At 32.8% G+C, this 14,843-nt stretch overlaps 1 protein-coding gene and 1 long non-coding RNA gene across 2 annotated transcripts; both read left to right on the forward strand.

Annotated features, from left to right (window-relative positions):
* The first annotated feature begins 905 nt into the window (after positions 1–905).
* On the forward strand, positions 906–4,904 carry LOC110280550 (putative F-box/LRR-repeat protein 23). The gene is made up of 5 exons (XM_021141626.2): positions 906–1,200; positions 2,227–2,812; positions 3,742–3,838; positions 3,949–4,002; positions 4,854–4,904. The coding sequence occupies exons 1-5, from the start codon at positions 906–908 to the stop codon at positions 4,902–4,904; spliced, it is 1,083 nt and encodes a 360-aa protein (XP_020997285.2).
* A 5,400-nt stretch (positions 4,905–10,304) lies between these two features.
* On the forward strand, positions 10,305–11,735 carry LOC107485271 (uncharacterized). Its single transcript, XR_001591431.3, has 5 exons — positions 10,305–10,475; positions 10,712–10,805; positions 11,131–11,175; positions 11,467–11,530; positions 11,682–11,735. It is a non-coding gene; the product is annotated as an uncharacterized LOC107485271 (long non-coding RNA).
* The last annotated feature ends 3,108 nt before the right edge of the window (positions 11,736–14,843 follow it).

Raw genomic sequence — 14,843 nt, forward strand, 5'->3', positions numbered from 1 at the left:
TTAGTGATTTGCTAAACTCCTTGGAAGAGATCAAAAGATCCTTGTTGGAAAGATCATGATGAGGGACATGCTTATTATTAGTATTCTTCCTTCCAATAAAAGGTTTGAACAATTTCTTGAGCACTCTTTGGAATCCTGAGGATCCACTACTACTACTATGCTTCTTACTATTATTATTATTATTGTTGTTGTTGTGTTCCATGATCATCACTTCTTGTTGGGTCACCAATGGAATTGGAGGAGGAGGAGGAGGCATGCTTATGAGAAGTGATGGAGAACTTTGAATCATCATCATCATCATCCTCCTTCCACCAGGCTCAGAGAAGCTCCTTCTTCCCATCATCATTGATCTGTTCAGATGAGCCTCGAATGATTTCCTCTCAAATTCATCCAATAGTGTGCTGTATTCATCTCCAAATCTCACTCTTGTTGCCATTTCCTCTACCAAATGCTTTATTATTGCAACTTTCTTTCTTTCTTTTTTTTTCTTTCTTTCTTCTCATATTGTTAAATTTAAAAAATTGTATATAATAGAAATGTTCTGTAAAATAATAATAATTCTAATTACAGTTGAATTTTAAAAGAGTAATGATTAAAAAGGTTATTATTTAAATGTTATTAATCTAGTAATAATATAATGCACAAACACTTATACAGAATACGATACGTAAACATATAAATTTTTATATCGTAAGGACCTACTTAAAAAATTAAAAAGACTAACAAATTAACGTAACAAAGCTTGAGGCGCAAGTAAAGTGCTTGAGGAGAAAGAAAAACAAATTAATTAGCAAATACTAATGCGATATATAGTTGGGGGCAACACCAAAATCTACTCCTAAAAAATCACAACTAACTCAAATCCTAATTTCTCATTTTCTTATCTATCAACTTTGCAAATCGCAATGGACTACCAATCCATTAATGCAGGGCCTGTGAAGAAATTAAACTGGTTGGATCTTCCACATGACCTGACTTTGATGATCATTGGAAAACTTACGACATTTGAGATCTTAACTAGTACTCAGTTCGTGTGCCCCAAATGGCAACGCATCTGCATGGATCCGCTCTTGTGGCGCACCATCAGCATGTGCCATATTGGGATTCGCAATTCAGTGGACTATAAATTGGAGAAGATGTGCCGCCATGCAATTGATCGTAGTTGTGGCCAGTTGATAGATATAAGTATTGAGTACTTTGGTACCGATAATCTTCTCAAATATATAATTGATTCGTAAGTTTAAAGTTTTTCATTTTTATTTGTATAAAATTACTTTTTAACATTTATTGGCATATGATTTTTAATGTGATGTTTGTATTGGCATATTATAATAATCTATATTTAAATTGAAGAATTTAAGTTGAATTAGAATTGTTAAAAATTGTTAAAAGCTTTACGAATTACAAAATTTATTATGGAAAAGTCTAAGGGACCAGCAATTTTTGTGATTGTTAGCCATCAATTAGCCATCAATGATGATTTGATGGTGTGAGATTGGTGTAAAATTTTATCCAATGACTCACCTTCCTCTGCTGGTTACATACTGGCCAAAATTCAATAAAACTGCTGGCTCCCTAGCATTGCTCATTTATTATTAGCTAGTTAAGTGTACGTGACTAAGTATTATTTGAGTAACTGCATGAATGAAGAACAAGATATTGAAATTAAAGATTGTTCACACATGTTTGAAGTGTTATCATTATAAACAAGTCATAATCTCATGAGGTCACCTTTTTATTTTGTTGCAGTGTCAGTCTTATTACACAACTTTTATGTTTTTTTATTATTAAGATAGTAATTAGAATTCATGCCTACATAAAGAATTCTTTATATATTTGTTGCAGTGTCATTATATATTTATATAAATATATATGTAGTTTAATTTATTTTTAGTGTATATTTTTGTATTTTAATATGTATTTCATATTAATAACTAATTTTAATATATATCTAATATGAATGATAAAAAATAGAATATTCATTGTTATTTCTCTAAGAGAAATTCAAATGTTAATAGAGAGTGCAAACATGTATTATTTTGTGTTTTGTTTCTCTTCCCGATATATTATTATGATTATGGTGTATTGTTATTGAATTGTCTGAACAAGTGACTTGGTCAAATTAATTGTGAATTTAAAAACTAACAGTTTGTATGATGATTTCAAAAAGGGGATGTCATAAATTGCGACACTTGCGACTTGTTCAATGTTTTTATGGAATTTCAGACAAAGGATTATGTGAGATTGCTGAAAAACTTCCATTGTTGGAGGAACTTGATATTACTCTTTGTTCCCGTGTCTCTAGTATTGCTATAGAAGCAATTGGCCGAGGTTGTCCTCTTCTAAAATCATTCAAGTATAATAACAATGGTGGCGATAACGAAGAAGCATTGGCTATTGCACAAAATATGTCCAACTTACACCATCTCCAACTTGTTAGAAACTACTTCGACAATAGTGGCTTGAGCGCCATTCTTGATGGTTGCCCTCATCTTGAATCTCTTGATTTACGCTTGTGTCACGATGTCGAGTTGGAGGGGGAATTGAGGACAAGATGTGATGAACAATTAAAAGATTTGAGGGATCTGAATGCACCTCTTGATGACTTTAAATTTTGTGGACTATGCTTTGAAATTGCATACGATGATGCAGTATTTGACTATCTAAACGAGAAGCGGGTTCAAGAACAAGAATACTCTGAGATCGCATCTGATGATACAATATATGAGTATCAAGAAAAAGAAAATTTGGATGAAGCAGATTGGGAGGAGAAATATGCTATATGGGAAAGTATCAAAAATCCAAGATTATGGTATAAAAGATTAATTCGAGGATCAAGTAGGGGAAAGAAGAATAATGCAAAATCTAAAGAGAAGAAGAAACGTAAAAAAAAAGAATGGAAAATTAATAACCAAAAAAGAATATACTATGAAATGGAAGATGCACATGAACTATTGTAGTCTAGTATTTTCTATTTTTAAATTATAATTTTCTATATAGGTAATGTTTATTTTTTTGATTTGATTTCATCTCTCGTGGGAAATAAAACATTATTTGAATTTTTTGAATAATATAAATTAGTTGAGACATTATTATTATACAGTCTTCATAATTTTCCTCTACCTCTTTTCTCCCCAAAATCGCCACTTACACGTTTTTCTTTCTATGTAATATGTTGCAACTTTGGATTAAGGTTTCCAACTGCAGCAAATTAAATAACTTTAACGTCATGCAATATAGTTGATTCATTTTGTATTTTTTTCAGTATTGTTCATCAATCTTCAAAACCTTCTCTCATCACAGTCCCACCATACCTTGAAATCCTTCCTCATGTCAAAAATATAAAACAATCTCGTTGCAATTTACAAAAGTGACAATTACACTTATGTCATTTGGTTTTTCTTATATTATCAACATTGTCACGGTGGTAAAAAGCTTTTGGTTAGCATCTTCGGATTAGTCATTAGTACGATTAAGATATATATAACTAAATTTAATCAGTGTTTTAATTGGAGTCTGTCTAAAATCAGCTCAAGTCTTTTGAGTTTATCTTATGCACCATTCAATTTAAAGCATTAGATTAGATTAATAACAGATCTAATGGTTTATATTTAATTTATAAATAATTTATTAAAATTTATACTAAAAGGTAACAAATCTTTCAATATTTTAAATTTGCTCCAATAATAAAAACCTGGTATCAGCTCATATTATTCCTATCTCTATTTAATTTCGACTCAGCTCCCAGAAGAACTTCCCAAAAAGAAATCCTATCAACACCTTCATGGAAGACCACCAATCACCCTGCGGCTTCTTCCTCTCCCATCTTCCACACCAGGTACCCTCCATGTCTCTATTCAATTTCGCAATTTCATCGAAATTCTTGCGATTCTCATCGTTTTTTTCTCATTTCACCAAAATCTCGTGAATTCGTTTCATTCGCACCAGGTTCAACTCGTTGAGGTCAACGCCGCAGTAGTCGTTGAACTCGAGTATCTCAATGTAAGCGTAAGGAGATAGCAGATCTTGCGCTGATTCGTATAGAAAGTGAAGTAGAGAAAGAATCCGAAATAGAAGCACATTTTGTAGAACGGTGAGTAATCCTAACAGTGTCCACAATTGTGATAATATCTCTATTTTTGCAATGCTGATAAGCTGATATTTGTGTTTGCTGGTTTGAGATTTGTTGTTCTTGAGGAATGGTGGAGTGGAAAATGGAGTGAGAATTTATTTGTTTCTTTTCACATTTTTTTCTTTTTTTCCCTTTTGGATTGTAACTTTGGGGGTTCTTATACATTGTATAAAGTGCAAACAGGGTCTGCTAAAGGTTGGTGTTTTGGGTTTGGGATGAAAATAAAAGTAGCATTGAGCATATTGCAGAGATAGAGTAGGGTAAAGTTAAAAACCAACAATAGAATGGCCAATTTTGCACAAAGATATTGTGAGATGAGTGAGGATACATTAAATATGATATTTTTAGTTATGAATGAATCAGAAAGATAATTAGGATAGCATTTGTTTTAAAAATACCATAGAATCTCTTTTTAGGGGATTTGATCATGGATGAAGATTGTTATAAACCGTAATAAAAAAAAGAGTAAATTAGATATAGAACACCCTAATTGGCAGTGGTGGAAGCAAATTGCAAAAACTATAAACAAAACTATTAAGGAAGACTTAAATTTAGTCACTTCTCTGTACTCTATGCACAGTTTATGAAAGATTGATAGTCCTTGATTACATCTTTTGATCCATATATTTGAAAAAGACTTGATTGTGGTTATTCTATTTTATAATTTAGCAGGTCATATGTATAATTCATTTTTTCGAGTTAACACTGTACTGATATACAGATATGGCTTGGGATGGCGAGGTGGGAGCTGGTATGCAACAAAGAAGTTTAAAAAAGAGTAGATGAAACTGCTAGGACAGATTAAACCTAGAAGATGAAAATTGCTTGGGAAGATAAAACCAAGAGAATTGAAATTTCAGTTTCTCAAACGTCCCTTAATAAGATCAATGTGTAATTTTATAAAAAAGTAATATTATCAAAGAAAGTTAATTTATATTTTTTAGATTTACCACCCAAATTGCATATGAATTATCAGTACCCTTTCCATTAGATCTAAAATTTGTAACTTCTAATGGCTTTATGCGTGAATGATGAAAGTAACAGAGGGAAATAATTGATCACCTACCCAACTAAAAATGCAGAAAGAAGAGGATTAAAACTATAAGAAACAAGACTAAAATTAAAATAACTATAAGATGAGGATTAAAACTATAATTGATCACCAATGATAATCTTGCTTAGTTTAATTATCAAATTGATTTTCAATTTTTGGTTTTCTGTATTAAATTAGAAGGATTAATATAAGAACTTCAAAAAATTTAGAGACTTTCATGCATAGTTATAAAAAAAATTAATGAACATATGGTGGTTCACAAGAAACTCCAAAAAATACTTAGTAACTGTGATTCAGAATATACAAACCATTCAAAGCCCTGATAATTGACTCCTAATTCTACTCAACTTGCATAGTAGAATTTGCTTCCTCTAAGATGCCCTATAGTTCTTTTAACATTTTGCTATGCAGAATCAAAACGAGACGAGCAATATTTATGCTATAGTTTGAGCAAGTTCACTATGATAGTGCTGTCACAACTTGCATGGAAAAAATATCCGGTTTCGTTCCTTGATGGCGAACGAATTTTTATTTATTCTTCTCTTCTTTCCAATTGGCTGAAATATCGATCAGTATTTAGTGGTTGATTCCAGGAGTCTGAATTGTGTTTACTCTAGGAATGTGAATCGCGGAAGTCAGACATGGTTCCTGCCCCATGCAGAATAAAATCACTCATTAAAACGGAGCGCAATATGATTCAGATGTTCTCTTCTATCATATTGCTCTAGGTCAATAGGAAACTGCAAAGCATGTCCAATTAATCAGGCGCTAAATCATGCTGGAGAAGGGAAATTGAATAAAAAAATTATTTATAATGGTGAAAACTCAGTACATCATTTAAAATACTCAAAATTGCTGTGCGTATGTTAATATTTCACAAGCTTCCATCAGGAAGTGGCTCAAGCTAATTCTTCAACAAAGTTAGTACTCCACGATCCAAAAACTCTAATTGGAGCTGTTTCCTACAAAATAGACAAATAGTTGGTGGAAAATAACCAAAGAAAATATGCACATGAACATAGAGTATTAAGGAAACACCAGAGCATACTTAATATGATAGAAAATCAGTAGCTTACTTCGAGAGGATTTCTGTTAGAAGATCCAACTTCTTTAGTTTATTAATGGAAGGCTTCTCCTGTCTATTAAGTTCAGCATCCTCTTCAGTTGTGACCTTAAGCTCAGTGATGCGTGAGCATCTTTCCTATCTTTTCATAGTGAATTTTCATCTAAATTATTGAGATTAATAAAGAATTAATTATCTTTTAGCCAATATGGATGCTACTTTGAGTCTTTTGCAATTTTATTTATTTTAGGTAGCATTCGGCGGAATTTAATGGAGTTTCTGCAGCACAAGAATCAAAGGAGATGGCTCCGAGGAGCGACGCGCACGCGTGCCTGACACGTGCGCGTGATTTGGAGATATCCATGGCGACGCGTGCGCGTGACTGACGTGTGCGCGTGACTGACGCGTACGCGTGATTTGAAGATTTGCTCAGCGATGCGTACGGGTGACTGACGCGTCCGCATTACTCGCAGAAAAGACCATCAACGCGTACGCGTGACATATGCCACGTACAGAAAACGCAGAAAACGCTGGGGTGATTTCTGGGCCCCATTTTAGCACCCAAGTTAGGCACGGATCCAGTGAAGGCAAGTGGTCCCCACGTTACAAGACGCGGAGTAGTTAGTTAATTCTGATTTAAATTCAAATTTGATTTTAAAATAGGAAAAGATATTATCTTAATTTTAAATATTAGATTTTAAATTAATTTGGATTAGTTATAAAAAGGGGAGACTTCTCTTCTATTTGACATTCTATTAGAGAGATTCCATTAGGGGGATTCTATTAGGGAATTCTATACAAATTTACATTCCACATTCCATGAGCAACTAAACCTCTACTGTTAAGATTAGGAGCTCTGTCTATTTGTATGGATTGATTCATTTGATCTTTGTAATTTAATTCATGTTTTGATTTATATTTCAAATAATTGTTTTTGTTCTTTATTTTATAAATTTGGGTGGAACAGAAGTATGACCCTCTTTCTATTTGAGTTCTTGTAAAACTGAGAAAAGCTCTTTACTTGAACAACAGCTTGAAAACATATTATCCTGAATTTCTAATTGTTTGTATTTAACGGGATACGTGACATATAATCCCCTTATTTTTGGATAATTAGGATTCTTGTGGCATATAAACTAGAATTTGATCATTACCTTCTAATTGAAATTAATTAACCAAGGAATTGGTAGTTAATGAATTTTAGAGGAGACTAGGAAGGTCTAAGGAATTAGGGTCTAGTCACATATAGTTTTCCATGAATTAAATCTTGCATGATTAAAATAGTTAGTAAGAAAAATCAATCTGAAAAAATAGATAACTCTGAAACCTTAACTGTTTTCTAAATATTTTATTCTCAACTTATTTATTTTTCCTTTTAATATTCTGAGTTCGAACTTAAACCTTTTGAATATCTCAAAACCCTTTTTCTGCTTGCCTAACTAAGCCAATCAATCAATCATTGTTGCTTGATCCATCAATCCTCGTGGAATTGACCCTTACTCACGTAGGGTATTACTTGGTACGGCCCGATGCACTTGCCGGTTAGTCTGTGGTTGTAAAATATCGCACCAAATTCAACTAATAAAGCTATTTCTGCAAGACTTCTCTCATTCTTCTTCTTTTTCTTACATATCTTGAAAAGATCCTTAATTTCATCATCCTCTTCACCTTCCTCTGCCTAGAAAATCAACATATGTCAGGTGTCAAAAGCTTTATAGTAAAACACTCCAACAAATCGCATAATTGATTTCTTGAAGAAATTGTCTCTAACTAGATCATAAAAGATATCGAATAGCTTGAAATGAAAAGAAAGCTTAAGTTACATCCATCACATATTTTAGTTTACAACATGCTACTGGTACCAAAACATTATCCTAATCAGAAGGATATCAAACACAGTGGATCTGCTATTCTGCTTACAGGAGAATCTAGCAGTAAAAAGAAAAAATTTGGGAGAATTAATCACCAACCTGGGGAGCATCACCAGGAGAACGAGGTTCATCACTGCCAATAGTAACCACCAGCTTCCACTCCAGTGTTGTCTATAAAGTTGTCATCATCCACGTTCCTAACACCCTCATGATCATCCTATATAATGGAAACAAAATTTTTAAACAGAATCACAATACTAATTTCTGAATTTGTAAACAGACTAAAACAAATCAAACAGCAGTAACAAATAAAAAATAGAACAAAAAATAGAACTAGAGCATCATGAACAAAATCATAAATACAAAAATTGAAATCAGAATCATAAGAACAAATTCCAAAATTTTTTAACCCTCATAAATAGAACCCAAAAATATTCAAACAACCAAATAAACAGAACAAAAAATAACTGAATAAAATCAATGAAATAAATTTGTTTGGAAAATCTAAACAAAAAACAAGTAGAACAAAAAATAATTGAATGAGTTCAATGAAGCAGATTCATACAACAAGAACATAAAAGGAACGAAAAAAAGTGAAATCAATGAAGCAAAGTCATTCCTGAAGTTGAGGCTCTATTGAAACTCTGGAAGTGGAGGATGAAGGAGGAGACGGAGCATCACAACGCTGACGACGACTCGAAGAGAGAAGTGAGAAGATAGAACAGAGATACTGAGAATGAACGACGGGGAGAAAGAGCCTAATAGCGACGTCGGGAGATGGGCTGAGACTGGCAACGAATGCCGGATTGGACGGCGACGGTGATGGTAGAAACTAAAGAAGAGTGGAGCAAGTGGCGGTGGCTTTGTGGATAAACTGAAAAGTGCGATGAGGAATTAGAGTTTTATTAGATGAATTTTAAAAATATTTGTGGTAGAAGTAAGAAAATTATTATTATTATTATTAAATCCCAGTATGAGGTAACTTTGCAAATTATTTTTTGTGCATATTAAAAAAATTCAAAAGACTTGAGCTTACTAAAACAGACCTTTTTAATTGTTAGGTGTCACTTCAAAAAGAGGAGTACACCAAACAACGAATACATATAACTCCCTTTTCTAAAGTATAAATTAAATTTTTCTATTTTTTAAAAAGTTCTACCAATATGGGTTTGACTTTTGGTTAAATTTTTAAGAAAAGAAGAGTATCTAATATATTTATGATATAGATTTAATAGAATAGAGACCACTGATTAGTAACGAGACCTCACTGTTATTTATCCAATATTACTAATAATAATTTTAGTTACATTAACATCATAGTTGATATTATTTTTTAAAAAAAGTATAAGTCATATTTTTAAATTTAAAAAATTGTATATAATAAAAATGTGCTGTAAAATAATAATAATTCTAATTACATTAAAATTATAGTTGATTTTTAAAAGTGTAATAACCGAAAAAGTTATTACTTAAATGCTATTAGTATAGTAATATGATGTATATATATTAATACGAAATATGATACGTATATATATAAATATAAATTTTAAATTTTTATAAAATACGGAAAGACGACGCATACACTACTAGAAAACTAGTTATTACAGACGGATATTTCCGACGGATTTTATCCCACTGAAATACAGAGGGAATTTCAGAGGGATTTTTTGTTGAAAAACAAAAAAAATGGATTAGCATAAATTACAGACGGAAAATAGAATCCGTCGATAATTCCGTCGGAAAAATTAATTTTTTTTCCATGAGAAATGGTTACAGACGGAAAATCCGTCTGTAATTAAATAGACAAAACGCTGCGTTTTATTAAATTATTACAGACAGAAAATCTGTCTGTAATTTAAATTTTCCGTCGGTAAATATTGAGATAACACTAATCTTATCTCTATCCACTCGATCCATTTACACTCCACCCATATCAAATCCTCTCTCCGTCACCGAGTTGCTTCTTGTCTCCGTCGCACCAATTTCTTCTGCCGCTGGCGTCACAGATCCCTCTCCATCGTCTCTTGCGTCGTATGGGCTCCCTCTGCCGCCGCATCCAACCCTAACCCCAGAGCTTCATCGCGCCTCCAACCCTAATCCCAGAACTTTGTCGTGCTTCCAACCCCTGCTTCGCCGCTCCCTCCATCGACGCTCCCTCCGTCTCAAAGCCTCCGTCGTGCTCACTCTGTCGTAAGCCTTCAAACGTCGCTCCTTCCTCCATGACTGAAACCCGTAACGCTCTGCTTTTTCTCCTGCGTCGTGACTTCACCTTCCTCCAAACAAAATTGAAAAACCCTAACCTGGAGGCCTTCCACTGCAAACCTACCGATCCCTAATTCCGTCTCATCATCAGAGGTAAAATAAAATCCCTTTCGCCCATTTCAACCCTTCTCCACCCCCAATAGTCTCTATATCCTCTCTCTAATTCAATTGTACAATTTTATTTTTCTCTTTATTCTCTCCCTTTCGATGTTCTGTTTTTATTCTGCTGAGAATTGAAATTGCTGGCTGAATTAGCTTAATTTTAGGTCTTCTAATTACCTTTCAGTTTTATTGTTGTTCCTTATTTTTCGATTATTTTATTGTCGCAGATTGAAAATGAGTAGGCGTGGGAGCAGAATAGTCTACGTTGGGAACCTCCCTGGTGATATTCGTGAAAGAGAAGTAGAAGATTTGTTTTCAAAGGTACTTTGCTATTTTCATTCGTTAAAGAGTTTGATTTTTCATTTGCTTAATACTTACCAATAGAAACTACTTTACACCTTGTGATGCCTTTGCTGATTTTTCGTGTCCTTGTTCATTTTAATTTTGGCAGGTTGTTTAAATTTGAGCTCTTGTGGTTTTAGGAATGTTAAAAGCTTTGATGCAAAATTTGGCATATAAAGTTGTTAAATTGCTTGCTGTAGAAAATTTAGCAGATTGGCGCCAACTTGTATGAAATTTTGGGAAAAATATGTACGGTAATTTTTAATGAAATAAGTTGAATAATGAATCTGATGATGATTTGCAGAACTGCATCACACTAACAAAGGAGAATGTCAAAGGCATAATCATGGTAACTTTTACTTTCTATTTGGAATTCATTTTCATTCAAACATATATCAGCTTTTTCTAGTTCACTATTATCCGTTCTCTTCAAACAATTGTTCATGTTTGACCTAATAACTAATAACGGAAATTAATAACTAATAATATTTAACTGCCATATTTTCATATTAAGAAAGGTCTTTATTTTAAATAAATTATATTAATCATATAAAACTATCCTCTTTATCTTTTGAAAACCTTAACAGTAGAATAGTAAAAATGGATTCATTCTTAATCTTACAAGCCACCTTTTTTGCAGTGCATTTATGATTGGAGGTAGGAAACTAATAACCAATGCACATTGTGTGGAACATGATACACAGGTAATTTCTTTAAGGGTCCTATTTTCTCCAGGATGTAGATCCTACAATATAAATTTTATTAATAAATTATATTATGTTCATAGATCTTAGAATTAGTTGCCGAAAGGTTATAAATAGCTGCCAACTTTTTCATTGTTGTGGTTTATTGCAGGTTAAAGTTAAGAGAAGAGGGGATGATACAAAATACATGGCTAAGGTGTGTCTCTATGAAGGTCTTGTCCTTTTTTCATTAAAAAAATGAGTATTACATGAAGAGCAGTTTGCTTAAATATCTCATATAGTAGTGAGTAAGGACATTAAGAAGTATTAGTGAATAAGTCGCTAAAATTGTATTATTGCAGGAAAATTTGATATATCTGAGGTTTACTTGTAAGCTATACCTTGCTTTTAAACTTGGAGTGAATTCATTGTAAAGTGCAAGTTTTGCATGTTTGCTTAGAAGGATATATAGCTTCTAACTCATGACATGTTCATATAGTTACTTTACTCTCAGTGAATGAACTGTACAGGTTTTAGCCAGAGGTGTTGATTGTGATATAGCTTTGCTTTCAGTAGAAAGTGATGAATTCTGGAGAGATGTGGAACCTCTCAGATTAGGACGATTGCTGCATCTTCAGGTTTGAAATAGCTTTCTTTTTATTTTTTTCCCTTTTTTTTAATTTGAAAATTCTCAGTGTTTCAATGAAAAATGTTAAAAGAATATATACCATATAATTTGTCATAGAATATATTTCTATTTGCATGCTGATCAACTGAAATTTCTGTATACTTGTCTTGTAACTTGTAGGATTCTGTTACTGTGGTGGGATATCCACTTGGAGGAGACACAATTTCAGTAACAAAGGGAGTTGTATCTCGCATTGAGGTTTGATATATTGAACATAAAATTACCATTTTTATATGCCATAAAATCAATAAAAGTGTTTAATTTACTCTATTGTTTTAGTGCTGAGTTATTGAAAAAACCTGTAATCGGGTCACATCATATGATCATGGATCGTCTGATTTGTTGGGTATTCAAATTGATGCTGCAATAAATCCTGGTCAGTAGATCTTATAGTTGTTTGATTGTTTCACCTCCTCTCCAGCAAAAAAATTCTCCAGCCTCTTATTATTCTAAGAACTGTTGGAAAAACAACTTCCTCTTATATGGAACTATGTGCATTGATTTAATAGCCATCGTTTACAACTTTTGATTTTAGGCAACAGCGGTGGCCCAGCATTCAATGACCAAGGGGAGTGCATTGGTGTAGCATTTCAGGTATATTTTTTTATGGCCTTCTGTTAACAGACTTGTATATGCCTAAACCAGCAACAACAACAAAACACAAGTTATTGAAAATGAAAGTTGACATGGTATTAAGGGAAGGGAAACAATGAAAAATTGACGCAGGCGTCTAGTGAGTCTGATTTTGTAATTTTTGTTGCATACGCCCGGAGTTGGGGTTCATATGCATTGTTCAAGTAATATGGTGTTTGAAATTCTTCAATTCTTAAATTCATGCTTGATGTTTAGAATCCTTCAATACTGTGGTTGCAATGGTTCACTCCTAGAGATGATTGGACTTAATGATCGATTTTGTATCTTTAACATGATGAATCATACTGGAGCCTTTTTTAATGACTAAGCTGTATATTTGGTCATAAAAATTATTTCGCTGGAAATCTGAATTTCATTTAAAGGTTTGGTGTTGGTTAATGCATATTTTGTATAGCATCAAGCTTTGTTTGCTGTGTGTGCAGAGCATCGAGCTCCTCCGTGGCTTAATGGCGCCCACTAGCAGTGACATTCTGTGTGACATTGGCTGCATCATTGGCAGCAAGATTAGGCCCAATTCCAATGGCTGCATTCCAAACTTGTCTTCAGGTCTGGTTGACATCCTCCCTTCTAGCTGATGGTTTAGCTGTTGCTGTACAGGTACTGCCAATATACCATATATTATTATTAGTTACTTATTATAGAAACTTAAAGCACATATATATTTACAAAAAAATTGAAAGGAGTATCTAATAATAAGTTTGGTTGGGTGACAGAAAATTCTAGCATGTGCTTTTGCTGAGAAAAATTTTGACAAAGTAACGGCTGAAGGATCAAAAGGAGAGGAAAAAGCAGGAAATTAGGACTCATAATGCTCAGTTGCATGCTGCAGTATCCGTGGCAGGCATAGCTGCTGCCGTTGCGGCCATTGCAGCTTCAATAGAGTGTACATTGTAGAATCAATAGAGTGTACATAGCAGCCATAAGAAAGTGTACATAGCTGCCATAAAGTTCTACACTTACCATATGAGTGGTTTCTAGCTTAGCTTGCATTGTTCAAGAAATTTTAGAAAATTCTAAGGATACTACTCTACTAATGTTTGTGAGACATGAATGTAATTTTCACTCCATATGGATGTACAAGTGTATATTATTGAATAAGTAGAGTTATATGCAAAGAGATATTATATAGATAATCTATTTTTCATATATCTCAAAGAAGAAAAAAATAATATATAATTTATTTGAGTTGAGTTGAGTTATTTTATATTTATTTTGTATGAAAATAAGTTTATTTTGCAATTAGAAAAATAAAAAAAATTATATTTTACCTTATTGACGGATTTACAGACGGATTTTCTGTCTGTAATCAGAACGTGGGATGATTTTCCAAAGTTCAAATTACAGACGGAAAATCTGTCGAAAAATCTGTCTGTAATTACAGACGGAAAATTCGTCTGTAATTACTGACAGAAAATCCGTCGGAAAATCCGTCTGTAATTACAGACGAAAAATCCGTCTGAAAATCCGTCTGTAATTACAGACGGAAAATCCGCCGGAAAGTTCGTCGCCTTTGGAAAATGGATAGAAAATTTACAGAGGGAAAATCTGTCGGTAACTGGTAAAAATCCATTTGTAATTTTTCGACAGAAAAAAAATCCGTCGGTAAATAATTTTCGACGGGGCTTTTACAGAGGGACAAAATCCGTCGGTAGTTTCATCGGTAACCAAAAATCCGTCTGTAATAAAGATCGAATCCGTCTGTAAATCTGTCTGTATTAATCCATTTTCTAGTTGTGATATATAAATATAAAATATTTTTTAAATAAATTATAATAATATTTTAATATTTTATTAATATTAAAATATAAATTAAATTTTAATTATTTTTAATATTATTTTAACTATAAAAAATATTTAAAATATTTGTATTTTAAACTCATTTTTTTCTATTAGATTGGGTTGATTGTGTGTGAGTTTGTGTGCATGAGATGTATGTGTTATTTGTGTGTTGGCATTTTTTTTATGTTTTGGGTGTTGTGAATTTGTGATTGA

The sequence above is a fragment of the Arachis duranensis genome, chromosome 4 (assembly GCF_000817695.3).
Source record: "Arachis duranensis cultivar V14167 chromosome 4, aradu.V14167.gnm2.J7QH, whole genome shotgun sequence".
Taxonomy (NCBI): Eukaryota; Viridiplantae; Streptophyta; class Magnoliopsida; order Fabales; family Fabaceae; genus Arachis; species Arachis duranensis.